The 27,968-nt window shown below is 48.0% G+C and overlaps 1 protein-coding gene across 3 annotated transcripts in view; it reads left to right on the top strand.

The window, feature by feature from the left end:
• The window catches only part of MEIS3 (Meis homeobox 3), a 47,071-nt gene extending 20,248 nt beyond the window's left edge, over window positions 1–26,823 (top strand). For all 3 annotated transcript variants that reach the window (XM_020787334.3, XM_078380107.1, XM_078380106.1), the window contains 9 exons: window positions 1,145–1,195; window positions 6,312–6,461; window positions 10,622–10,733; window positions 19,766–19,911; window positions 23,333–23,409; window positions 24,325–24,383; window positions 24,583–24,669; window positions 25,152–25,234; window positions 25,865–26,823. In XM_020787334.3, coding sequence (XP_020642993.2) covers window positions 1,145–1,195; window positions 6,312–6,461; window positions 10,622–10,733; window positions 19,766–19,911; window positions 23,333–23,409; window positions 24,325–24,383; window positions 24,583–24,669; window positions 25,152–25,201 — 732 coding nt within the window. In that variant the 3' untranslated portion in view covers window positions 25,202–25,234; window positions 25,865–26,823. The remainder of the gene's footprint in view (window positions 1–1,144; window positions 1,196–6,311; window positions 6,462–10,621; window positions 10,734–19,765; window positions 19,912–23,332; window positions 23,410–24,324; window positions 24,384–24,582; window positions 24,670–25,151; window positions 25,235–25,864) is intronic.
• The last annotated feature ends 1,145 nt before the right edge of the window (window positions 26,824–27,968 follow it).

Raw genomic sequence — 27,968 nt, 5'->3', positions numbered from 1 at the left:
TTATGCTGGCTACTAATTCGCTTCCTTGTTTAGTTCAAGGTGCTGTTTTTATTTATTTATTTTTAAACAGACTCTTGACAGCTTGGGGGGTAGAGCCAGCTATCCTAGGACCCTGGACTCTGCTCCCAAATACAACCTCATGTGCCAAGAACTATAGGGAGGGTAGTGAAGTCACTTCAGTGGTCCCCAACCTTGGTCCTCCAGATGTTCTTGGACTGCAACTCCCAGAAGCCTTCACCACCACCTCTGCTGGCCAGGATTTCTGGGAGCTGAAGTCCAAAAACATCTGGGGGCCCAAGGTTGGGGACCACTGACTTACACGATCTCCTTCCTAATTCTCCAAATCAGGCAGACGAAGGGTTTTCTGGTTTCCTTCCTTTCCACACAGAGTTGTTTCTGTCCCGAGTCCAGAAAAGCTGTGTGAGCGGTGGGCAATACGTGGTGGGTGGCCTCCAATAGTGCATCCAGAATATCTTTGATCCTGTGTCATAATTGCAGGAGAAAATGGACACTTGCTCCTCAAAGGGTGGCCCAAGGTTTTAAAAGAGAGTCTGTGTATTGGAATTGCCGCTGCGAGGCATGGATATTTCATGTGTTATGCCGGTTATGTATAGGCGCCATATATTTACATCCTTATGCATCTGTGGATAGGTGTGTGAGACATACTCAGGCCAGTGATCTCAGATAAACGTTGGGAGTTTGATTCCTCGCGGGGCTGGACTGGATGACCCAGAGGGTCCCTTCCGGCTCTGCCGGTGAAAGATTCTAAGATGATAATCCAGAGTTGGGACACTCCCAGAGTCCATAAGCATGCTGGTGTGGGGATGCTGGGAGCCGTAGTCAAGAGAACAAACTTTTCCAAGCATCTGCAGACAGATTTCGCCCTGTCGTCGCCCATAATCATTGCCAGCTGGGCGGTTGACGACGAACAGTTTCTTGTCCGGATTTCCATGAGCTAACTTTGAATATGGATGGGAAAGGCAGTAGCCACCCTTGTTTTGCAATCCATGTTGATGGGAAAGTGTGGCAGTTTAATTCAGTAAGCTTTACTCTCTAGGAATGAGAAAAATCAAAACCGTCGCTGTTCGATTTGTTCTGCCTTGGAAATAAACCAGCTTCTCCTCTCCCTCTTTTATAATTACAGATGATACAGGCCATCCAGGTTCTGCGGTTCCACCTTCTTGAATTGGAAAAGGTACCGATATTTGTTTCAAGGCTCCTTTTATCCCTTTCTGCACAAATTTGCACACACAAATGCACTCCAAGATTAGGATTAGCAGGATGGTGATCCCTGGTTCCTGAAGAATCGCCTTTGATAGGCAGAACTGGGGTTTCTTACACCAAAGGCTGGAACGAAATTTTGGGGCTAAATTCAGTGCACCATGAAATTTAAGGTATTCTGGATTTTAAAAAAAAAGCTTGGATTTTTAAACTGGTATAAACCATGCAAATTGAATCATGTGTTTTTAAAAAATTATATGTAAACTATTCCCAATATTTTTGGCTAACTTGCTTCTTTTTTTCCCCTGCTTTGACTTGCCATGTGTTGTGGAAGAACTGAGTTTTTGCATCAGCCTTTGGGTATTTTATTCCATCTCACAGCCCAGAATCTGAGATCATACCTGCCTCCACCCACCTTCAAAGCCTATCTTTGCAGTCAAGAGGACTAGAAACTTGTTTGTTCGTTCATTCGTTCGTTCGTTCATTTGTTCCTTCCTTCGTTCCTTCCTTTGTTCATTTCTTTGTTCGTTCCTTCGTTCCTTCCTTCCTTCCTTCCAAGACGAATCTCTGATTTTTCTACAGTTAATGCCTGGGTCTAATAATGCTGCCTCCCACACAATTTCTAGTGTTTCTACAAAAAAAAAACTGCAATATTCACACCAACTTAAAGCCTGAGGTGGTCCTTGAAAAAAGCAAAAGAAAAGAAACGAAGCACAGCTTCGTCCAAGGGGAAAACCCAACCATCTCAAACGAGAGAATTTAAAACAAAACAAAATCCAAACTATCCTCCAGCAAAAAGAGAAAGAACAGAAAAAAAGTTTGCAAATAATTCCCCTTTCTCACTTGCAGCAGCAACAGCTGGCTCTAATTTTGAAGTATCTCCTCATATGGGAACAAGGGGAGGAGAGGTTTTAAAAATAGACACAGAGTCCAGTTCTCCATGATATTCTCTACTCTTTACCAGGTCAGACATCAGAATTTGTAGATGTCCCAATGAATACTACACTGGGAACATCCCTATATGACACAGTCCTACCCTTTCTCACACTTAACCCCAAGAGGATGAAGGAATGTGTGGTTGTGCCTGCATATATTTGCAACCCTCCAAAAGTGTCCACAGCTCTGTGTGCGAATGGCGCGGCAGTCTCTATGCTTAGATCTCCCTACTACAGCATGCCCCCCCCCCCGCTAAGCTAGACTGCTTGGGCCACTGTAAATCGGAGCCGTCAATCAGCTCAGACGCCGGCAAAGCGCTGGAGGTCTTTGTGATCCACAGCGCTCTGATGTAGCAGCTCAGGTCTGGCAGAGCTTACAAGAGCTTCCATGTCGAGCACAGCTGGCTGCCCAGACATGAGGCATGCAGTCCTGCTGCTGCTGAGCTTCGCTCGGGCCCCGTTAAGGTCTTGCCTTTGATCCGGTTGAGCTCCGGCTTCACCTTGACAGCTTTGGCTCCGCAGAAGCAAAGCAGCAAACAAAGAGGATCAGATTTCAAAGCCGGGAAGTGGAGAATTGGCACCTTCAGCCCAGCTGCCTGCTGCTACCACTTTGTGTTCGTCCCCCACCTTTGGCTCAGCCTGAAAGGAGTCCCCTGATTTTTAAGATCTGGGGAGGAGGAAGAGTGGGGAGCACACGAGAGCTGGACAGAACTACTTCATCCTAGGGTGTTTCCCCAGCAGCTGGACTCGATAATCCGTAGGGTCCCTTCCAGCTCTGCAGTTCTAAGATGATGGTGATGATGACGTATGAGGTGTGCTGCCTTTGATTCAGGAGGTTCAGTCAAGATGCCCCGGCTCATTTGATCCCTCTACTATCTCTAGGTAGGAAAGGTTAGAAATGCCCGAGGCTGTCCTGCAGTCACCGATCATGAGATAACAGAAAAGATTCCCTGTCCCGGTGGAGCCAGGGTAGATCTGGAGAGGAAGGTGGAGTCATCATGATAGAGCAGATAGGTCTCAGGCCGGGAAGGACCTGTTCTATAAGTGGGTTTTTATCCTGCTGGCTCCTCTCCAAGAATTTCCACCAAAGTCAGTTGTTGAGTTGGGTTGAGTTGAGTTGACTTGGTGTTGGCTTCAAATGTAGCAATGCAGTTGACATTGTTCTGGGGGAGTGCCCAGATATTCGTTGATTCAAAACTCAAGGCAGTTCTTTTGAATGAGAAAGGTAGGATAAAAATGTTTTAAATAAATTTTTTAAAAATAAAATATTTTAAATCAATTAATCCCTGGGCACGGTCTGTCCGCCAGAGAGGTTAATGCCCCAGCGTGATTTCATCAAGAAGTGCCTTCCAGAACAGGGAGCTTTCTCCTGGCACCATTTAAAAAGAACAAGGAACTTCTTTTTCCGAGAGAAAAGGCCCGGTTCCCGAGCTCCCAGCGCCTTTGTCTCTGTTTATTTTTTCAACCCGAAAGAAAAATGGTTGACGCGATGAAATGGGCATCCCACGCAATTGATTTTTGGTAGCAGGATTACTTCCACTGCCTCCCAGCTCCGGGAGGCAGTGGAAGACAGGAGGGCCTGGCGTGCTCTGGTCCATGGGGTCACGAAGAGTCGGACACCGCTAAACGACTAAACAACAACAAGCAGGATTACTGAAACCGGAACACCACCAATGTGACTATAATTCTCACAGAAGTGTACCTGGGTCGCTGTACGTGGGTTGCGTCCGTTCAGGATGTGCGGGAGGGAGATCAGGTCCCTCATCCACAGTGACCACCCCCTGCAGATTCAGTAGCAGGGGTGCTCCCCGTTTGTTCTGCTTTCTGGCATTGTGCAAATAAAGGGTCAGCCCAAGCCTCATTCAGTGGGGCCCGAGAAAGCATGAGCTTGGGCATGGGGGGGGGGGAGAAAGCATCCTTTCAATATCCTCCCTCCCCTAAATTAACCAGCCCAGGGGGCAGGGTGGGTGGGTGAGAGGAAGCGAGGGGCATCCTTTTGGCTTGAGTAATGAGCTCGTTATCCATACAATAAAACTCTGTGTTTGTAACCTGTTAAATCCCTTGTTAATGTGATAATTAACCCTTTGATTCACGCAGTGGGCACCGGCTGGGAAGCAGCAGTGTCTAGAAGATGGGGTTTAATCCCTTTTCCCCCAGTAGGGGTGCAGAGCTTATTGAGTTCTGAAAAGAGCAAGCAAAGATGCTGGTCCTCTGTTGGTAGCGGGGTAGATGAAAATGCAGCCGGCATGAGGGGGAGGGGAAAACAGGACGAGTTGCTTAGATCTTTGACCTGCGTTTGTGACTGCATCACCACTGCTGTTCCAAACTAGGTCAGCAAGCCCCTTTCCCTTTATTAACTAAATGCTAAACTAGTATTGAGTGGGTAACGTTTCCTTCCCTCCCCAGGCATATGTCCATGAGATCTGTGGCATTAAAAATTGGGTTCTTCTCAAGTGCGGTTTGGAAACAAACCCCAAAGAAGCCAAGTTTCTAGACTTCAGTGCTGCCGGAAAGAATTTGAACACGGGGCGTGGTGATGATGGCAAAGAGCATGAATGTTGTAACTCCTCTGTTCCACCACGGCTCCTTCCAGTTTTTTTTTAAAGTTTGGTAAACGCAGCCAGGGGAAACCAGATGGCAAAAGCATCTTCTGGATCAGGGATTCCCAACCTAGAGTCCCAACCAGATGTTTTTGGACTACAACTCCCAGAAATCCTGGTCAGCCACAGCTAGTGGTGAAGGCCTCTGGGAGTTTAAGTCTACAAACATCTGGTTGGGACTAACACTGGTCTAGATCAGTGGTGTCCAACTTTGGCCCTCCAGATGTTCTTGGACTTCAACTCCCAGAAATCCTGGGCAGCAGAGGTGGTGGTGAAGGCTTCTGGGAGCTGTAGTCTAAGAACATCTGGAGGGACAAGGTTGGGGACCACTGGTCTAGATTGTACCATTTCAGTCTGCAGAGAGGTCTAGAAGGAGTGTACGGTTGAAAGCTTTCCTACGGAAAATAAATTCTGGTGATCAGGAAGCAAAGTGGTTGCACCGACATGACCCTTTGGGTACCCAAGCACTAAGAAAGTCATCATGAGCAAAGTCCTCTATAAGAAATAGAAGATATGGGATGGAAGAGCATTCCAAGGTCCACTTGTTTGGACTACAGGGATTCTGAGAGGTGCAGTTTAAAAAGTTTGGGTTTTCTATCGCCATAGCTTGACCCAGCCAGCTTTGAGGCTGTGAATGCATATTTTATGACCCAATGTAACCCCGTAAACAGAGAGCGAGATGATAAGAAGTCCTGTTGGATCAACCCAAGCATTTTCTAACCCAAAGTCTTGCATCTCAATAGAAGGCAGGGCTCAGGATCAGAGCAGTGAGCCAGAAGATCTGTCTTAATGTTGATCCCTAGCATTGGCTATTGTGGGGTAGACTATTCTTGAACATGGAGGTTCAGTGTAGGCGTCTTGCCTTGTAACCATTGGAAGGCCTGACCTCTTTCCATGCATTTGTCCGTAAAATCCATCTGCATTGTTCATTACTTTCATGCAGATAAAAACTGGACAGGGTTTCTGTAGGATCTCTGGAACTTCGCTAATTTAGAGACAACATCCCATGGATCTGGGCATGGGTTTAGTTGGGGGAAAATTGTTCATTTCCCCTCTTCCAACCCTAAAACATGTGAATTAGTAATCAAAACACCTTTTACTAAACTGAGGGGCAATAGCACTGAAATATCAGATAATTAGAAGACTGGATCATTAGCAGCTCCAACGACTTGACCCGGCTGGTCTTGATGAGGATCATAAATCTTTGCTTGTTTCACTTTTCCAGCTGAGAATGAAACATTTCAAAAGGGTTCACTTGGCTGTGCAAAATTACGAACTTTCGTGCATTGTTGATTTTGCAAAACTTTGTCACAGATTTTTGCACAAAATCAGCGGGATCTGCTGAGGTCATGGATGGAAAAACCGGTCTTTTCGTTCACACGTTGCTGGGAAAGATCTTGTAGAAGCTGACATGCTTTTTGATGGGGTGTCGTGAATATCTCAAAACACTCTCCTCTTTTTTTGTAGTGGGTGAAAGCCTATGTCGGTATTATCGATCCTTCTGTCGTTTTGACTCTTCTTTTGTTTTCAACTTTTCTGGGCGGTATGACGGCAGGTCCATGACCTTTGTGACAATTTCTGCCACCGTTACATCACCTGTCTCAAGGGGAAGATGCCCATTGACCTGGTGATCGATGACCGAGACGGGGGGTCCAAATCCGATCTGGAAGATTTTGGCGGATCGTGCGCCAGCCTCTCTGACCAGGTAGGCACCAGATCTCTGGAGGTTTTGGGCAAGGTGGTGTCAGCAGCTACTACAAAGGTCTCCTTGCTCCATGGATTCAATATTTAGATTCTCAGGTGTGCATTCGAATTCATAGAATCATAAAATTATCTGAGTTGGAAGCGGCCTAAAAGGCCATAGAGTCCAACCACCTGATCAAGGCACAAATCGAAATCAAAGCATATCTCACAGAGGGCTCTCCCGTTTTCTCTTGAAGGCCTCCAGGGTTGGAGTGCTCAATACCTCCATTGTGGGTTCTCTTGTCGTACTGCTCTAACAGTTAAGAAGTTTTTCCTGATACACAGCCAAAATCTGGCTTCCTGCAGCTTGAGCCCATTCTTACGTGCCCTTCACTCTGGGAGGATTGAGAACAGATCCTGCCCCTCCTCTATATCAATACTTTTCAAGTTTTTAAAAAGGGCTAATTTATCACCCCTTCAGTCTTCTCGTCACAAGGCTAAACACGCCCAGAGTGGTTTTTTTAGGGACTGGGGTAATTTCAGCCCACGAAACTCCTCCAAAGGGACGTTTGCTTATGGGTACGGCTAAAGACAGATAAAACAAATTTATTTAATTTTTTTTTCATGTGGGGGTTGGTTATAGGCGGCCCAAGAGGGGCCAATACACCACAATACACACTGCAAGTCCCATCCTTGGGGGATTCTGGGGGTTGTAATCTTAACGCATCTCAAGATTGCCCCAGGTTAGAGGTGGCCGTTTTTTGCTGACGGGTAGCCATTTTCGAGGGTTTCAGAGGGAGACCTTTTCCCAGTCTTACCTGGGGGTGCAGGTGTGTGTGTGTCACCTGGGACTTTCTGAGTGCAAGATTTGGGCTGGCCCCAACAGGTTTCTCTTGCTTTCCTTCGATCAGGGGAAAAAAAAAGACAGGGCCAACAAAATACGGGAGCCTGTCCTAGGATAAGCAGCTTCAAATCCTCCTAAACTCTCTGTAGCCCTCCCTCCCCCCCCCAAAAGGGAAGTGATTAATAATTGCACTCGATAAAAAAACAAAAAAAACCAACCCGCATTCTCTCCCCTCTTTGCTTCTTCTCCCTCTGGCTGTTACAACCACCTCCTTTCCTCTCCCCCCCCCACCCCTTTGAAAACCTCAACCCCATCTCCCTTTGCAACATTCATGAGCTGGAAAGAAAAAGGGCCGGGCTCTTTGGAAAATAATCGCCCCTGACAGATCCGCTGGTAATGAAGGAGACAGAGTCGCCTCTCTTGAGCTCCTGCCCCTGATCTCCCCCCCCTTAAAAAAAAAACCACCCCATAACTTTCTCATTTTTTCCAAGCCCGGCTAATGCAGGCAAACACGTTGATTTGCCTGTAGCGTTTTGCTGCATTTTTAATGTGCCTCCAGGCTATCAGACAGAGCAGAGTTTTTTTTGGGGGGGGGATGCGTGGGTCTTGTGAGGGTGCGCGACTTTGGGGGGGGGGAAGGGAGAGAAAGAGACAAGGCGGAAGAGGCTAATTCCCAACACTCTCCCCCCAAAAAGGGTGGTGGCCTCCTAAATCTAAGGACTCCTCTGTAAATGAGCGGCCGCTTCACCACCTTCCTTTTCTGACGCATAAGAGCCGATTAGTTGGGGAAGAGAAAAAAAAAACAAATCCAGTTCAAAGACCATTACTTCCAAAAACCCAAGCAAAAAGCCCCAGAGGATGCAGGCTTCCCTTTGAGATAGACTGCTGCAGCACATGGAGGCTCTGTTTGGATGGAGCGCCCTTCTGGGGCAGGGGTTTGATGGGGGACTGGGGAAATCCAGGTGGTTGTTCTAACGAGACCATGAACCTCCCAAAGTGGTTTGCCTTGGGCTGGTTGTTCTTTTCCGTCCGACCAACCGACCTACCTCACAGGAATGTCGTTCCGAGGGTACGCTGAGGAGGGAGAACGCAGGTTTCCTTGAGCGCATTAGGAGGAGGTTGGAGGAAAGAAATCAAACTGATCAACCAATAAGGGATGGGGCACATAAACAGGTATCAGAGTGTTGACCCTAAACTAGGGTCAATGTGGCTACCTATATTTGCTCCAAACTGTCTCAAGGACCCCGTTTATGAGCCTACTCAGGTGCTAAGATCAACAGGGGAGACTTTTCTCTCAATCCCACCACCTTCACAGGTGTATCTTGTGGGGACCCGGAAGAGGGCCTTCTCTGTGGCCGCTCCCGGAGACTCTGGAACTCCCTCCCACTGGAGGCCAGCTTGGCCCCATCTCTGCTATCCTTCAGCAAGCAGGCAAAAGGCTTTGCTCTTCAGGCAAGTTTTCCCTCAGCGACTGGCTAAAGGAGTGTGACTGTTCCTTGACTGCTTTCAATATGTGGGGTTTTTTTGTGTGTGTGTTGCTTTCGTTTACCATTTTTTTTAGCATGGCATTCGTTTGATCCTTTCTAGTATCTGTATACCTACTCTTTTTTGCTTTGAACATTGTCTTTAAATTATGTAAGCCGCCTCGGGGCCTTTTTAAAGGAGAAGAGCAGGGTAAAAATATTTTAAATGGATACATAAACAGTTAAAATAAATCGAATGAACGAATTTTTGCTGGAGTGAATCTCCCGATGGCTCGAGGCCGTTCGTGCGACGAATCCCCCTTCATGTCTGTCTGTCTGTCTGATGGGTGTCCCCTAACTTTAAAGTTCCAGGAGGGCAAGCTGATGAGCTGGATCCCCAGGTAGATCTTGACTCTTAGGCTGCTCCAATCAAAAATCTCCCCCCCCCCCTTTTAAAACCCAACAGCTTCTGGGATCTGCTCTTAATTAACTCCTCGAGTTGCTACCTTCTCTTCCTAGAGCCTCTAACAGCGACCCCGTGACCCCTACCCCTCCCCGCTTATTGTGGGCTTACAAGGGTTGGGTTCGCTTTGGAAATCCTCGGCTCCTTAACCTGGTGAACCCCGAGGCCTCTCGCTTGTGGGGCTGCTGTGATCAAGCCCGCCAGGTTAATCAGGCAGGGCAGGAGGAGGGCAAGGACGAGGTGGAGGAAGTGGGGAAGGGGGGGACCCCCCCTTGCAATCTGAGCCCCTTCAGTAGCTGCGCCGATCCTCCTCGGGGCAACATGGGAGCTCCCCCCCCTCCCCGGTGTCCCCCTTTGAACTCTCTTCAATTGGGTGGTGGGGGTGGGGGGTCAAAATAATTACAGTCCCAACAGAAGCATTCTGGAAATCCCTGCTAAACCCAAGCTTGCTCCTTAAAGGATTTACGGGGAGGGGCTCGGGAGCTGACAGAAGGAGCTGGAAGTGGCCACGGGAAGGGGGCTGGTGGTTTCTGATTTCAGAGAATCAAAGCATTGTAGGCAGGACAGGGACTCTTGGGGGGGTGATCTAGCCCTACCCCCTTGCCAAAGAGGAGTCCACAGCCATTCAGAAGCGGACAGATGCTCCCCCAACCTCTTTTAAGAAACCCGTCACGAGTAAGACTCTACTCTCACCTTTCCTTCCTACGGACTCGTCTTTCAATGTGATCCCCGCCGGTATTAGCTTTACGAGGGCATCACAAGGTTTCCATCAACATTGTGAACTTAGGTGCCTCTCCCCAATGTAATCAAATAATATTATGGGATTCCCCGTGGATCTGCTCAACGCATAGATTTAAGTCAGGAAAGCAGTGAATGGAGCAGCTGATCTCCTGCTAGGCTCCCCTCACTAGCAACCCAGTACTTGCAAAGCTTTTCTTTGTAACCCGTGATGGCATTTAGGAAACAGCAAGGCAGCAGGTTTTTCATTTTCTGGAACAGGTGAAAGCGCCAGTGTTGGAGCCCCCCCCCCACTTTCTCAACAACGGCTGACTCTCAATTTATGGAATGGGAGTAGAGATGGGCGCGGACCACCGGTTCGTCGGTTCGTGGCAGTTCGTCCTGATGTTTGGTGCTTCCCAACCCTGCCTCCTCTGTCAGGTGCCCACTCCGAAGCAGTGCACAGAGGAGGCAGGGCAGGAAAGCCGGGGTGCTGCCTCTGCGTGGGCGCACAGCAGAGGAGGCAGGTCTTCTGGGAACTGCCAAACACCTGTTCTTCCCATGGACGAACCAGCGCAAAGCACCGAATCAGCAGTTTGTGCCCATCTCTAGATGAAAGGAAAGCCCACACTTAGTAAGTCGGCTGGTTTTCCCCTTTCAGCTAATGGCATCATCTCCATCCTCTTTGCATGCAGAACAATTCCTGGATCCGGGATCACGATGAAACAGGATCGACGCACTCGGGCACTCCGGGCCCCTCTAGTGGCGGGATTGCATCGCAAAGTGGAGATAACTCTAGTGAACAAGGTAAGCAGACCAAGGAGCTTGGAGGAGAGGAGGAGAGAAGCCGGTCTGCCCTGCTTCTGGATTCTCCTTATAGCAGGACGGTACAGGAGATTTTGTGCAGAATTCCTTGCGTATCATAATAATTCCAATGGTTCTTCACGTTCACGCCGTACATCCCTGTAGGCTGTCTACACGGATATTTGCTTGTGAATCTTTGAGCAGAACACTTCCAGGGGAAAAAAGACATTTCCTGCAAATAATTCCATACCCAACTCCGATGGGCATCCCTTCTTTGGAGAATGAGCAAAAACTGCTGTGGTCTCATTGCTTTTCTCAGAACTCAGTTGTCTTCGTCCCTAGCGTCATGGTAGGACCGACCAGCATTGGCAGTGCGATAACTTGAGCGAGGGCAGATAAAGCCAACTCAGAGCAAAGGCAACTGGCGTGACATTGCCGTCGCTCTGAATGGGAGAGCTACATGTAATGTACTCATTTTCTCTCTGGAGCCTCCTTTTCCACAAATCAACGAAGCAAAGTTAACTTCTGATAGCAGATTAAAGGGTTGTGTTTTTTTTAAAAAAAACAACTACAACCGAAACACTGTTTAATTACTTCCCTTAGAATGATGACTTCATTCTGCTTTCTAGCATTTGAGGTGCATCTTGTGTGGTAGGAAGGTTACCACTTTTGGGATGTAGATGATGATTAATTCTCATCATATGACCACGTGTATGAGTGAAATACGAGGTCTGGCAAAGGCCAGCTGGTGACTTTATGCCTGAGCTAGGATTTCAGCTGGGGCTTGTAGGTGCTAATTTTTCAGAGTCCACGCCAAAATGAAAAGTCATGGATGTTTAGCAGAAGAGCAAGGAAGGAGGGCCGGGCACCCCATTGGCTCATTGAATTTGCCCGGTTTGAAATGACCTGTGTGTGAGAACTGGACTGAAGTGTAATGCCGAGATTCAGTTCTGGGGTAAAGCACGATTATAAAATTGATTTGTGTTTGGAACGCTGTTTGACTCGGATTGGCCATAAATTGCTTTAGCCTATTAGAGCTGTGTGTTTGTGTAAGGGCATGGTTTTGTTTGTGTGTGTTTGTTTTTCTGAATATCGGGGAAAACTTCCTAACTGTTAGAGCAGTACAACAATGGAATCTGTGACCTCATGAGATGGTGAACACTCCAATGCTGGAGGCATTCAAGAGAAGATCAGACCACCCTCTGTCAGGCCTGCTTTGATTTGGGTTCTTGCCTCGCAGCAGGGGATTGGACTTGATGGTCTTAGAGGTCCCATCCAACCCCATTATTTTACAAAAAGCTAATGGCCATGGTGGGCAAATCCCTTAAGCATATTGCCTGAAAGCTGAGAGCTTGACTCATTTTTAGGATGCACCCTTTCCCCAAAGAGAGAGCCATTGTCAAGTCTGCTGCATCACGAAAGCCAAGAGTCCTCTAAAGAGTTTTAAAGGGCATAAAGGATCTCCCATAAAGCTGATGACAAGTAAAAGTCTTACAAGTCCCCCAAGAGTGGTTGTCAAGGGTTCCAAGACTGCTCTACCTCCAAATTCCACAGCCCCCCCAATTCAAAAACCACAAATACCATTTTGATTTCCCAAGGGAAGGGGTGATTGAGAAATGGATTCAGATCTAGGTTGCAGGTCAAACCAGGTGGAGCACAAATTGTTCCAAATCAAACGGAGATACAGTGGTAGCCTTAAATCGGGGACCAACCTGGGGAAACCCACAGACAGTCCTCCTTGCAAGGGTTTTGCGTTTTCTCAGTGCTGGATTGCCCCTGATTTCTCCTCTATGGATGGGGTGCATCTAAACCTGAGGTTGAGTTGTTGGCGATGAGAAACTGGAGACAAGAAACAGAGTCGAAATAGAGGGATTGTGTTGGCCTGCTGGTTCTTGTACATGGCGATTTATAGAGCAAGAAAAGCATTAAAATAAATTAACTAGCTAACTAACTAACTCGTGCCCCAGGCTCCCTGCCCTACACAGTTGGCAGTGAATTTCAAGAGTGCCATGTAACACCAAGGCCATAAAAGAGAGGGAACGTAGAAGCGAATGAATGGGGTCCAGGCAGTTTCACGGACCGCTTCCCCCTCGTAGACTTGTGACATCAAAATGGAGGAGGTGTTCCCGAAAAACAGGAGAGGATGGTGGCCAAAACTGGGGGGGGGGAGGCTTTGCAAGGTGGCCATAGATCAGAGTGCCATGTTTGGGGTTTATTTTTACCGTTTAAAACCCCTCTCCGTGTGTACAAATACATGCACTCACAGAGATGCGCACCCCATCTTCACAGGCCAGCCAAGGACAAGAATTCTGCCCGGCATGTTTACTGCTACGCCCAAATGCCACCCTTAAAGACTCAGATATGAACCTTAGGTTCAAAGATTCTAGCCTTTCCTAATCTTTGGATCTTAAAAAAGGACCCATGGTGCAGTTTCGAAGCGTCATTAGCAACCCGCGGTGAGGATTTACGTGAGAATTGCTACTCCTCGCGCCCAAGCCCTGTTTGCTTCTGCGTTCCTAAGCCAGAAAGGAAGGGGGTGAAAAAAAACCCCACTTATGTCTCCCATCTGTGCGTCAGCCTCTCTGCGCATGTGCGCCGAGGGTGCGCGGATGCACGGGACATCTGCCCGCACGGGCCGCAGAAAAGCTGGGGATCGTGCTTATGCTAATTATAGTGTGTGTTCACACTCACACACGCACAAGCACACACAGAGAGAGGCTTCTGCATTCCGACACTCGCCATCTGTTGAGTAAATAACCCTGAGAATGGGGGCAGCCAAGTGGAGAAAGAAAGAACGAGAAAAGGCAATCGGGAAGCGAGGAGGGGGAGAGAGCGGGCAGTCCTCGAAACTTGGGGGTCGCCTTGAGGGGGTCACTGCTGCTGAGTTCCAAGCTTCCCTCTAGAATCTATTTTGGGCTTCTCAGACACAGACCTCAGTCTCCTACAGGGAAGAGGGTGCAGGATGAGGACAGGGGTGGGAGGGGGAGATTTGTCTGGGAAAACCTGGATCGGTGGGGTTGGTAGGGTGGGCGAGACCAAATCAAGGCAGCCAACATGGTCCGGTTGCCCCAAAGGACTCGCTCCTCTTTGGCTACCACCTGGTCCTGAAAAGCTAGACCGCCCTGGAGCCGCTTGGCCTCCCATCCTAGGATGATGATGATGATGATGATGATGATGATGATGATGATGGAAAAACTCCAGGCACAGTCAAAATTATAAAAACATGGACTGGTATTATATAACAGATACAAGTTTTGACCAAAAACCTAAGTATCTGTTAAATATCGACCCAGGATATATGCTGTTCCTAATATTGCCGGGTTTTGCGGCTCTGATGGTGTGATTTCTGAGATGATGATGATGATCCTATTTTTTTTTTCTGGACAGCAGCTTTCAGAACTGCCCAGCTACTACACCCATTGTTCTGGCTGCAGGGTTCTGGGTGTTGTAGTCCCCAAAGCTCACACCGTGTCACGATGAAAGGGTTGGATAAGGAACTCAGAAGAGCCAGATTCAAATTCTGCCGGTCGCCCTGAATCTTAATGGATGTTCTTGGGCCAGGCCCCCACTTTTAGCTTGAATTACCTCGCAGGGATCCTCTGGGGGAGGAAATGGGGAAGGGAGCAGTATTTTATTTATTTAAAGCATGCTTTATACCACATTGGGTCCTTAGACAAGGACCCAAAGCCAGTTTACATCGATTAAAAGACGAAAATTAAAAACTAAAAATAGCAAGCCTACGCATATTTAAAAGAATCAGACCAATGCCACACTAAAAATGGTAACCAAACATTGCATCAATGCAGAAAAGTTGGGTTATTAAAAGGGGGGGGAAATACAAGGTAGAGCAAAATCATTTTCTGTAACCTCTAGCAGGGGCAGACGTTTCCACTTGGGCAGAAAACGAAAGTTCAGTCCCTCCATCCCACTGCTCTAACCACTAGACTCTATTACCCCACCCCAGTCTGGAAATGAATAAACATGGCTTCCATGGGACGGCAGCGTCCGGTATTTTGGGGCCCCTGTTAATGACAGCCACAAAGAAAAGAAGGCAGGCCCCGGGCTTTTCTCCTCTCCCTTCCGGCTGAATGGCGACGTTTCGGAGGTCAAAGGATCACCACTTGCCCAGGAAGAGGGAAGGGCAGCTGGCTTTTGCAAACTGGAATGTGGGGCAGCAGGCGGGGAGGAGACGGTCACGATGTGCATCCAGGGATTTTTTTTCCTTATTTATTTTCCTCTCCAATAGGTAAGCTTGGCTCTTTGACTGTCCTGGGGATGGAAGGAGGAAAAGGGGATGAGGGCAGAGAAACCAAGCACAAAGCTCTCCTCTTCTCTCCGGAAACTTAGGTGGCAGCTTTTAGGCAGAGTGGTCAGATAGAGAAGATCTCGTGCCTCAATAGATGTTCCCGCTTTTCATTCCACCCCTTTTTGGAAGGACAAGGTTGGGTGACTTGATCCTTCCTGCACGTTTGTCGAGGTAATGGAGGATGCGGGGGTGCTGTCTGTCTGTGGGGAGCACTTATAGGACAGCCGGGAAGGGAGGGGTGTCCAGGGTCTTCTCCCTTGCAAATACACCCCCCCCAAAATAACCTGGACGATTCCCCTCCCTCTCGCCATCCCAGTTCTGAGGCACGAATCCGGGTTTCAGCAGAACTAGCCGTGCTCATCTGTGCAAGCGGATCAGGCAAAATCCAGAGAAATAATTAAAAAAGAGACCAAAACATTGTGGCACCTTAAAGATTGACGACTATATGTTAAGGTGAGCTTTGGTGGACAAGTCCACTTCATCAGACATATGGGGGGGGGGGATGAAATGCTGGATGAAATACCAATTTGGGTGTTTGCTGGGGGAGATTGCACAGAAGACAAGAAGACACGCATGAGTCTCTCTCTCTCCCCCCTCCAACCTTAGCATTAAAAGGGAGACAAAACCTGATTTTACTCTCCAAGTTGGGCGTAACTATTCACAGTTGAGAACTTGGTGGATTTTCTTTCCTTCCACTGTCCTCCCAGAATTCAGTCACAAAAGGAACTTTTCAAGACACGAGGAGGAAAAGCCATAATGAGGACCAGAAGGTCTGACTGCCATCTGCAAATGTTTCCGAGTACATTTTGCTCAATCAGAAATGTGTGGGGTCACCTAGCCCAATTTTTAAAAAACTTTCCTTATCCAGAAGGATCATCTGCTTTCCTCCGTTCCATAACCTGGGAACTGCCACCGAGAAGGCCCTGTCTTGTGGCCCCACCAGCCATGCCCGCGCTAGCAATGGGACTGAGGGGAGGGCCAAATAAATACTGAAAATGCGGTTTAGCTCCAGCGCACGACTGTAACCAGGAACCAAAAGCAAAACTAGCATAGATAATCTTTCCTTGTAACCAGGAGTGGACACCTTCATTTCTTAAACTGCAGAACGTCTTAAAATGGCTTCTGTTTTCAATTATTGGAACGTATCTTCCCCTTTAATCATCTCATTAGTTACCTGTCTTTGTTCTAAACAACCTCACGAGAGAGCATCGCAATTTCCTTGGTTCCTAAGTTGTGTTTTTTTTATTTTAGGAATGTGACAGAAGTCTGAAGGGAGAATCCACTGATTTTTCTTTCTGCTCTACCTCATCTTCGCCCGTTAGACATGGGCACAAACCAGTTCATCCCAGTTTGTCCCAGTTCATCCAGACAGTAGCACAGATGCTGCTGCTCCCCCTCTGGTTCAATCAGCCCTTCACCCCGTAGCCCGGCTTGCTAGTTTCCTGCCCCTCTTCAACTGATCTTCCAGTCCCGGCAAGACCTCAGGCTTCTCTGCCCCTCCCCTCTGGGCTGATCTGCTAATCAGAGAAAAGGGCGGGGCAGAGAAGTCTGGGCTCTTGCTCCCGACTGGGAGATCAGCTGAGGAGGCGGGGAAAGCAAGCCAGCAGGGCCTGGTGCAGGGCTGACTGCCTGAGGAGGCAGCAGAAGGGAGCAGCACCTATGGTGACACCTTTGCGAACCAGCACGAACTGGGACGAACCGGTTCATGCCCATCCTTAGGGTAACCCAAAGCAATGGAGGAAGTACACCCCCTCCCGCTCCTGAGATTGGGAAGACCGTCAGGCAAATAGGCGCTTCACCTAGCCAGCATTTAGCCAGAGTCTGCTGGTGGTGTGTGCACCCTTCACTGGGTTGTGCGTGCCGGGTGCCCTTGGGCTTGGCAGTGAAAACCCAGCGCTAGTGATCTTGCGATTTTCCCGTCTAGTTTTGTACTTTGGCGAATGCTTCTGGCCATGTGGCTTCAAAACGTCCCTCCACCACCTTCCGCGGATTTCTGACATAGAAGTGCAGGAGGACTGGAAGTATTTTTGGCAGGGGGGGATGACAACAGGGGTGCATGGGGAGAAGGGATGGCTGCCTGGGCCGGTGATCAAATGGGGACAGGGGTGACGCCGGCTTGAAGCGCCCGACAGCCGCAACGCTTTCTCTGATGCATAATTTAAGCTCCCCTACGGGCAGGGCTTTTAAGCTGCCTTTAGCCGGAGGATATAAAAGCATAGCAGCTGCTCCTTTGGGTTAGGATTGGCGGAGGTGGAGGGGGGGAGAGAGAGAAAGAGATGGGGGGTTTTGTGGTTGTTAGGCGAGGCTTCCAAGCAAACAGAAGCAAGGGGGGGGGAGCATAAGATGGGGAAGGTCTACCTGCGTGATCCCCCCTCCTCTTTTGTTGAGAATATCTGAGTGATGACAGATCCTCGCAAGGCAACATGGGGGGGTTGCGTGTGATACCGGGGGGGGGGAGACTTGTACTCCAAATCTCTTTTTTTAAGTTCAAGGTAATAGTGAGTTTTCAGGGGGGTTTTGGGGGGGGCGCTACATTTCCCATTAGCCAGTACCAAGGCTGTATGGACCATGTCATCGAAATCATTCATAGTGGACCACTTTTTGTTTTAGTTAAGATATTTGAATCCTCTCCTTCTTCTAAGGAGCAGCCTATGCCGTAGTTCTCCCTGACGGCAACCCCAAGAGGAAATCTGTGCCTCGAGGCTGTCAGCTGAGCATCAGATCTGAGCTCGGAACGCCCGGCTCCAAAGCCGACACTTTCAAAAATGCAAAGCTCCTCTCCGCTTTCCTTTATATGCCCTGTACAACCACCTGGCGAGGTAGGCTGAAGGTCAGGGCTGTCTAAGAGATTTAATTGCCTGAGGCAAAGGACAAGATGTCCCTTTCTGTTTCACTTACGGAAGCTGGCTGGATTAGAACTCGGGACGGGCAATGGGACACCTTGTCGCACCACGTGTGAAACCGGGGGTAGCCAGGACGGATGTCATGGGAGATGCCATCTTTTCCTCTGGGATAAAGTGACGGCCAGAGGCTCAGGAGCTGCAACTGCTAACCAGTAGCATCTGCCAGCTGCCTCACACTGCCAAATGGTAGGACTGTCCTTACTGGGTCTTTTGAGCTCTGAGCCACGTGAATTTGCAAAGACGATGTTTTTGGACTACGGCTTCCTGGATCCACAAGCTGATTGGGGGATTCTGGGACATGTCATTTTATAGAAGTAAATTTAACAAGCTCTGCCCTTACTCCACAAGTATTTGAATTGGCTCATGAACCCTCCCCCAGGCTTTCCCAGTGCCTCGGAACCTCCACCTTCAGACGCAGTCTATCTCAGAGACTGCCTCTAATATTTGTCTGTTAGTGGGACAAAGAAGGGATGAGCAAGCACAGCGTTCAAGTTATGCTTTCATATGCATTACGAGCGCTCCATTTTACGACGAAATCGCTTTATGTTGAAGGTTTTGCGATCGCAAAAGCGATCGCAAAACGATGTTTCCTATGGGGGAATTTTGCTTTGCGATGATCGGTTCCCTACTTCGGGAACCGGTTCTCGGAAAGCGATGATTTTCGGCCAGCTGATCGGCGGTTTCAAAATGGCCGCCGGTATAAAACATGGCTCCCCGCTCTTTTCTGGGACGGATTTCTCGCTGCACAGGCAGTGAAAATGGCCGCACTATGGAGGATCTTCACTGGACGGTGAATTTCAAGCCCCTAGGAATGCATTAATCGGGTTTTAATGCGTTTCTATTGGCTTTTTAATTTCGCATTACCACATTTTCGCTCTACAGCGATTTCACTGGAACGAATTAATGTCGTAATGCGAGGCACCACTGTATTGGACTAGACGTACCCAACATAAAATGCTTTTATATATACATATTTCTTCCTCATTCTCAGGCACGGCAGCCACTGAATTGGGATCATTCAGCCAGATGCGTGAGATGAAGTGAATTTCATTTGAAAGCACTGTTTTCTTTATAGGCTTGACTTTTAAACACTCCCAATATTTATAGTACATACAGTTTCTTCCACTTGGCTCTAGAGGGCTGTATCTGTTCTAAGCATGATGCTATGTCTCCCTCTTGTGGCCCCATAAGGTATGACTCCGAAGCCGACTGCTGTGTTTGGACAAGAGTTACTTGCCATTTTTCTCTTCTTTTGTGAAAAAGGAACAGACAACCACCATATGATTTTTTTGCTTTGGGAGAAGAATGAAAAGACAATTTAAAAAAAATTGCATTAGTAAAGAATTCCACCTTTTTTGCATGCAAAATGTGCGTTTCGCTCAAAACGCGAATTTTGTACAAAAACGTCCTCCGCAGATTTTTCGCAAAAAGAGTACTGCCGTGTGAAAAATGTGTGAATCCTCTGGTTGCCTCTCCCAGCAAAGGAATTTGTCACAATTTCTGAGTCTTCTTTGTGAGAATGAAATAAGGCATGGTTATTTTCAGGCTAAGCTTTTGTGACACTATCGCCCTGCCTTGTTCATGGAATTTCAGTGGGTTCAGACAGTGTTGTCCTTCCCATGCAAATTTCTTTCTCATCCCCACGGCTTCCTCCACCTTTTTCCATGCCACGGAAAACATATGAAAGAGGAAATGAGGAGATTGTTGCCTACTTTATTTTTTGCCTGAACGTGTGCCCCTCTGAAGGTGCTCTCACTACGAGTTTCATTTCCTGGCCTTTGTCTTTAATTTGGTTTCTGACCTTCTTTCTCTTTTCCCTGATGCAGGAGACTGTCTAGACAACAGCGTGGCCTCCCCCAGCACAGGAGACGATGACGACTTAGACCGCGACAAAAAGCGGAACAAGAAACGAGGGATTTTCCCCAAAGTGGCCACAAACATCATGCGCGCGTGGCTATTCCAACATTTGTCGGTAAGAATCCGGGTCTTAGTGGGGAGAGAGGGGCGAAGGACAGGAAACGGGATCTAGTGAAGTCAGTGGGGTTGAGAGAGAGTAAGTTTTCTATGTCCCATCCTCAGCTACCAATGTGGAGGCCTTGAACTGGACCTTGAAGATAGGAGCTGATGGGTGTCGGAGTTCGGCGTCCTGCGTGCATAGGAGGTTGTGGACCCAAAAGGGTGTACTCCAGATGTTCCTTTCTTTATTTCATTTCAAATAGTTTTACCCCGCCTTTCTCCTTGAAAAGAACCCAAGGGGCTTACATCATTAAAAAAAAAAACAAGTAAAGTTAAAAACAGTTGAGTCTACAAATACCCCGTAGGATCAAATGGATAACCCATTAAAAGATGGTAAACAGAAGCAATACTATAAACACATTGAAAGCAGTCAAGGCACAACTATCCATTTAAGAAACCCATTCCGGAAGTCAGTCCTTAAAGGAAAGCTTGCCTGGGGAGAAAGGTCTTTGCTTGTGGAAGGACAACAGAGATGGGGCCAGCCGGGCCTCCAGTGGCAGGGAGTTCCAGAGTCTCTGGGAGCCGCCACAGAGAAGGCCCCTCTCCCGGGTCCCCATCAAACACAACTGTGAAGATGTTGCTATCGAGATAATTCTTTTTTACTCTTTGTATCCTTTCTTTTTTAGCTTTAGATATTGTCTTCGAATGATGTAACCCGCCTTGGGTCCTTTCAAAGCAGAAAGGCCAAGTAAAACTATTTTAAATAATCGAAATGGATAAATAATGGTTCCTCCCAGCGTTAAGAGGGGGAAAAAAACAGGGTGGGAGATGTACGGGGAGAATATGTGCTCCAAAGGGACAACTAGTGGGCAACCCGGGAGCGTGGCGGATCGCTCAGCAGTTGAAACCTCTCTGGCTGCAGAGCCAGAGGTTGGAAGTTTGATTCCCCCACGGGGCCTCCTTGACTGTATGATCCAGAAGGGTCTCTTCCAGTTCTGCAGGTCTAAGATATTTTTTTTAAAAGCCCAATATAAACCAGTCTGGAGATATTTTAGAGTCTGTATCCAGAAGGTAGTATAGCTGGGGCTTGTGTCTTTTCTGGTAACGCTGTTTTCCGCCCCTTTCGGTGGCCCCGGCACAGTCGGTACGGGCCCCAGTCTCCTCCTGCAGCCGCTTCGCAAATGGCGGCCAGCAGGTGGAGAGCCTGGCAGGAAAGGGCACCCTTTCCATGCCCGCCACCCAGACGGGGCTCTCTTCCGTGGCTGCTGCCGCCTGGCTGCCAGGCAATTAGGCACGGCCTCTCCCTGGTTAGTTAAACAAAGGCAAGTTAATGAGCGCTGGCCAATTAGTGGCTAATTGAAGGAGCTATAAAGCTATTAGAGGCTGGTGAAGGGTAATCAATTCTAACCAATTACCCTGAACGCATTGGCAAGGAGTCAGGCAGGTTGCAAGAGAGGAAGGGTTTTGGAGGCGAAATCTCTACCGTACAGCCAGGAATCCAAACCAGGTGTGAGGATGGGTTTTCCTCTCCCTCACCTTGGGATATGCAGGCATCGCTCTCTCTGTTTGGTTCATTCGTAGCATTGCTATCCTTGTTTTCTGACTTCCAAAGGTTGCATGGCTGAAAAAGTTAGGTTTCGAAACCTCAGTTGCACATGTGTTCAGGCTGTGTGCGCGCGCCTTACACTCATGCATGCCTGATGCACACTGACTGGGGTTTATCCTTGCAATCATCGGAGAAGCACCGATTGGCCCATATCCATGTCGTGAACACAGTTGAGGTTTTCATGGCGGGTCTCACCCATGTACCCCCTCTGCGGTGTGAGTGGATATGTGGGAAGTATGTCGAGATCCATCTCTTTAACCATTCCTTATCCCAACTGGGTCAACCAGAGAATGAGCATGGTTATGTCTGTCGTAGAATCCGTCTGTGGTCTACTTTATACAGTATATACTGTATATGGGATCAATGCCTGAATTGGAGAGTGCCTCCCCACTACCACCACATTCATGTATGCTGGTCTGAGCTCTATCGTGGAAGAGAAGAAGGGGGAAATAAAAATTAAAATAAGACAAACAGAGAAGAACACAAAACTTCAACTTAATTTGCAAATTAAGATATATATAAAATATCCCTCGTGTCCCATGTTTAATTTGCAAATTATGCCTCTTTTAAATAGGTGTGTGTGTGTGTGTGTGTGTGTGTGTGTGTGTGTGTGTGTGTGTGTGTGTGTGTGTGTGTGTATGCACATTCTTATTCAGCAGACCTGCATTGCATGCTCAAACTGCAAGCATTCCGTCTTGACAGGGAGCCCTGGTAACTGCAGGTGTCCAAAGGAGGTCTGGGGAAACCAGCATTTCCCATACACCCTCGTGCGGAGCTGAAACAGAGTTAGAACGGATATGAAAAACTCACGGACATTTGTCATGTGGATTCCCCCCCGATTTCTGCTTTCAGGAGCATTGGCCTGGCCCTTAGCTGAAGGAGGCCATCCATGGTATGTTAGGATATCCCATAACTTTTCAAAAAAAAAAATCAAATTGGAACAGTGATTTATTAGTATATCGCCCTGTTCCTGTTGGTGAGGCCTGGACTTCGTGTGTCTCTGGAAGTATCCGACTCCGTGGTGTTAGCTTTGAAAGAAGCTCTGAATAGATCAGAAGACCGAGGCAGGTGATGGCTATCTTTCCGAGGTTTCTTGGGGACTCCAGGTTTGGCTCAGTGCCCTCTCCCCGTGACCTGGGAGGCGGAACAAGACCTTCGCTCATCTGTCACCGGGCTGTCAGAGTGCTCTCCCCCCCCCCCCTTGAAGGGTCGGCTGCAACCCTCGGCAAGAGCCTGGCTCATCCATCATCCGGACTGGCAGCTAAAAGGATGGCGTGAAGTTGGGAGATCACGCTTTTTAGGTCCCGGGCCAACAAAGAAGGGAACAGCAAGTTCCATACACCAAACATCTGCTGAGAAGATGAGGGAGAGGGAGAAAACGGTCTTAACGACACACATAGCAAAGGAAACTGACCTTCCCCACCATGCTCGGCTTAAATGGGAACCTCCTGGGGGGTTTATTCCCAGATCTGGCAAGAAGAGAAGGCCACAGAGGGAAAGAGGGTTTTTTTTAAAAATTGGATTGTTGTGCTCTGCTGCTTTCAAATGTGTTTTTAGTATTGATTTTATTTACCGTTTTTAGTATGATACCTGTTCAATTTTCTTAAAAAATATTTGTATACTTCTTGTTCTTAACTTCTAAATATTGTCCTGTGAATGATGTAAGCTGCCTTGGCTGCTTTTAAGGGGAAAGGTGGGGTAAAAACAATATTTTAAATAAATAAGTTAAATATGGAGCCGGAGGAGAAAAAAAATTCTACAATGACTCCAGAAACTCATACAAATCTGAGCCCGTCTTCACTCTTATTCTCTCTTCTCTTTCTTCGGACAGCACCCTTATCCCTCAGAAGAACAGAAGAAACAATTAGCTCAGGATACGGGGCTGACGATCTTACAAGTGAATAATTGGTGAGGTTCTCCGTGAGGGGGAAGAGCGGCGTTCACCTGATTTTCACTGAATTTAACCAGTCTTGCAACTTTCAAATTCGACACACCCATTGTGTGACTTTTTACAGAGTCACACACAATCAACTTTATTATTGTTGTTGTTGTTGTTGTTGTTGTCGTCATCATCATCATCATTATCATTATCATCATTATCATTATCATTATCATCATCTTCCTGATTATACTTGGCAATGTGTTGTGAAATCACGTTAGATGCAGCTTGTCAGAAAGCTGGGATAGAATATATCTGGGTAAAGTCAATTTTAAAAAAATAACAACAATGGAGATGGTCATTGTTCCGACGGGCCCACGGTTGACTTGGTAGAAGAGCTTCAATAGAACTTTGACATGTTGCTTTTCACGACTGTAACTGGTAGAATTTTACAGCCATCATAACCAAGGAATTTAGGAGGTGCAGTTCGAGAAAAGCTCTATTGTAGCTGAGTCAACCAATGTTCCATGTAAACTAATACTGTCTTCACTGCTGTTTTTTTAAATTGACTTTGTTTTTTCTATGTACCATCAAGTGTTCTCTGACTTATGGGATCCCTATGAATGAGTGATGTCCAAAATGTCCCATGTCAATACTTGGTCTTCCTTTAGGGAGTCAATACTTGGTCTTCCTTTAGGGAGTCATACTCGGTCTTCCAAACTTTCCTGGGTCTATTTTATCCCTGTTTTCTAACAAGCTATATCTAAAGTGACTTCCTAGCTGTGAGCTTCAGGTATATTCAATGGGAGTTATGCATACTGAGTGTGACTAGACTTCACTGGAAGGAAATAAATGATGCTTCTTGAGAGCTGTTACAATCCCAAACCTTACTCTGTCTTCCAAGAACACGTGGGATTTCTCATTACTTTCCTTGTCTTCTCCAGGTTTATTAATGCCCGGCGGCGCATCGTTCAGCCTATGATAGACCAATCAAATCGCACAGGTAGGATTCTGTCTTGAGGTTCTGCCTCAAGTCGAAGTATTTCTGCAGTAGCGATGGAGGGAGGTTGACAGCTGGGTTATAAGTCCTCCAGTCTACAAGGACTGCTTTTCTTCCACTGCACATAGAGGAGATTCTGCCAGGTCTTGAGAGCATCACAGCAGAAGGATTTTGGGCTAAAACGTTCCTCTCTTTCGAACAGGTCAGGGTGCACCGTATAGCCCCGATGGGCAGCCGATGGGGGGCTATGTCATGGATGGGCAGCAGCACATGGCGATCCGTCCCCCAGGTAAACAACAGAGTTGAGGGAGGAAGGCAGGGAGCAGGGTTCCAGATGGACAGACTTTCCATGACCCCCTTGTTATGAGCTGTATGCCAGTTTCCAGACAGATAGTCATTGTTGTCTGTTGTGCCAAAGCCAACTGTAAGCAGACCTTGAATAAGTTACTTTTTGGGGACAACTTCCTCCAGCCAGCATGGACAGGGCCACGGCGTGGGAGGGGTCACCTAACACAGCAATGCCCAACCTTGGGTCCCCAGATGTTCCTGGACTACAACTTCCAGAAATCCCACTTTAGGAAAGTGGTGAAGGCCTCTGGGAATTGTAGCCCAAGAACATCTGAGGACCCATGGATCTAAAAAGATCCACTTCCCCCTTTGCTAGAGGATGGTGGGCGGTCTTCTCCAGGGAAGAAACGTCTCCAGGTCCTTGTATGTACCCCTGTGTGCGTGCAGGCAAGCTTTCACCTCTCTTTTCTTCTCCGCTTCTAGGACCGATGGGCATGGCGATGGGCATGGAAGGGCAATGGCACTACATGTAAAGCCCTGCGCTCACGGCCGATGCCAAAGGGGAAGTGAGTCCTGGGGTCTGGCTGGGTGAAGTGGGATGGGGGGGTCCCTCGAAGTTGCTCTCCCTCGGACGTGGGTTTGGACACCAGCGTTTGCACCCGTTCCCGCCATTTTCAGGCAGCGGTCATGGCCTCTGGCCCCTGACAAATGATCCCAGCCCTGGGCCTTCTCTGGGTCCACTTTACTGGGCAGTTAACCTTCCCTACAGAGCCTCGAACCCCTTCTTGGTCAAGGGGGGTTGTGGGACATTGAAAGTGGTGACTGGTCCCTTCCCAGTGTCGCCAGCTACTAGGACCACAGCCGAAGCCGAAGTGGGAAGTGACTTGTCTACAAGTCCCTGTATTTGGAGGATGGACATCTAAAGCAGTAACTGGGCCAGACTTTGTTCCGGAGAGCGACTGGGGAGGGGGGACGGGACACTTTACCATCGGCTCCCGAATTCTTGGTCAAAGCAACTGGCTGATTCATCTGCGGCCTTGCGCTTTCTGCTGGGTCTTCCCCGCCACTCTTTCCGACGGTCCCAAAATGTGGGCTCACGGTCACCAAATCCTCGGATTTATCATTTGGCAAGAAACATGGCTCTCTTGGCAAGAGAAGTCTTTTTATTCAATGTTTCTTCTCTTGGCTGTTTCCAGGGTTCCAGATGAGGCGAGGCGTGCTGGGCAGTCACCCCTTCCTGCTGGGATTATGGGGCACGAGACTCATGCCGCTTCGGGGTCCGGCACGCCCTTCCTCCCGACTCCCCCTGTGCTCCTCAAGAACATGCCACAGACTGTCCTCCCTCCAACCCCACCGCCACTCCCTACGGCCACCGTCCGCACGGCCACCCTGGCCCAAGAGGCAAGCGACCTTGACCCGACTTGAATGGACCGAGGCACGGATGGAAGCACCCCGTCTTACCGTTCCTGCTCCTCCGCTCGCTCCTCGTTTTTCCCTCGCTCTTTCGTCTGGCCGAAAGAAGAGCTGCCGAGAAACCACACCGCCCGCATCTCGAGGGTCCGAAATCTCCAGGGGTGCATCGTCTGCTAAAGTCTAGGGACCAGTTGACGGATCATGAAGGGAACGCTGGGCTTTGGGTGGAAACAAATGCCCCCCCTTCCCTCCCCGTTATTAAAAAGAAGGAAGGAGATGGACTTTTGAAGGCCTTCTTGAAAAAAAAGGAACAGGGAGGGGAGAGGCTGAGGGTTTCACTTTTTATTCATTGGGGTCCACTCTGTATTTCCCCCACCTCACACACAGACCGCACCTCAGAGGGCCAAGCCAGCTACGGGCACGGCGTACCCCCTCCACGGACTCCCCCCCCCCAAAAAAAGAAACGAGACCACGCCAATGTTTCAAGCAGGTTTTGTTTTGTTTTGTTTTCCTTTCCGACGGTTTCTCGTCCTCCTTCTTTTCCTCCTCCTGGATGTTTTAATTATTAATTAATTATTGTCGTCGATGCTCAGAACGGGAAAGTAAATTAAACTGTACATTTTATTTTCCTTTTGGGGGGGGCCTTTTTGTTTTGTTTTTTATGTGCTTTGTTTTGTTGGGTTTCCTTTTTTTAAAAAAAAATGAGAATAATTCAAGAAAAAGAAAAACCAAAACGAGCTGATATTGCAATGTGGTGTCTTTTTATTCTTATTTGGTGAAGAACTGCCATTGGCAGACAAGGGGCTCCCACTCATTTCTCCTCAGTCTTCTAACCGTTCTCATCCAGTTTTTTTATTTTCTTGTGCCATCAAGTTAATTCTGTCTTACAGAAACCCTTTCCAGGGTTTTCTTGGTAGACAATACTCTACCAAGTGGTTTCCCATCCCCTTCCTCTAGGGGGAGCCGTGGGACGGTGTGCAGCTGGCCCAAGGCTACCCAGGCTGGCTCTTCTCCTGAAAGACCCAGTGGGGGAATCGAACTCCCAATCTCTGGTTCTACAGCCAAAGATGTAACTCACTGAGCTATCTAGCCAGCTACAGCCACTACTTAGAGGATAAAGCTGTGAATGCTACATGCCGTGTCCTGAGCTTGAAAATGTTACAGTCTTGGTCTACAAACCCCACAATCCCGAAACAGACTCTAGTGCCTCGCCGTTTTTCCTCACCCACATTTCGAACCCATCAGATCCAATCTTTCCCAAGAAAAACTGGGAATGATTCTCTGAAAGGTAGCCTTCCAGATGTGCTGGACTTAGAGAGTGACTATACTGTGTTTTTATTCACTGTTTGGTTCACTCACGGTGCGGTAAAGATTGGTCGAATATTAAGCAACCGCAGGAGACAAAGCTAATTCTGAACCAGATTGTTCTTTGTTTTTGGTTTACCGACAGAGGTTGCTTTTGGGGGGGGGGGAGAAGGGGAGGTTTACAAGGGAGAGCCAAAACCCCATGAACTTCATCGTTCCTGTGTGATTGTGAATCTCACTCGAAAGCTGCGATGCGTTTGATCATATGGATCGGTTTTAAACGGAACAGCTCATTTCATTACGGAAAAAAGTCACCCATTTTAACCTAACGCTACCCAGTCCAGTTTCCTTGTCTAGATAAACCCTCAGACTATAGACCCTCTAATCTCACAGCCTGTGACATTATGCGATTCGTTCGTTCATTCATTCATTTGGTTTATATATTGCCAAACAGAACACTGGATCTCTTTGCAAAACGATAGCTAGACAGACTTATTTCCCCATCCCTACCACACAGTTGGCACCCTGAGAATGTAGACTGAGTTATGGCCGAGCCCCTATTTCCACCCTTGATCTTTAAAA

The sequence above is a fragment of the Pogona vitticeps genome, chromosome 9 (assembly GCF_051106095.1).
Source record: "Pogona vitticeps strain Pit_001003342236 chromosome 9, PviZW2.1, whole genome shotgun sequence".
NCBI classification, from domain to species: domain Eukaryota; kingdom Metazoa; phylum Chordata; class Lepidosauria; order Squamata; family Agamidae; genus Pogona; species Pogona vitticeps.
This window is presented reverse-complemented; position numbering and strand designations above follow the sequence as displayed.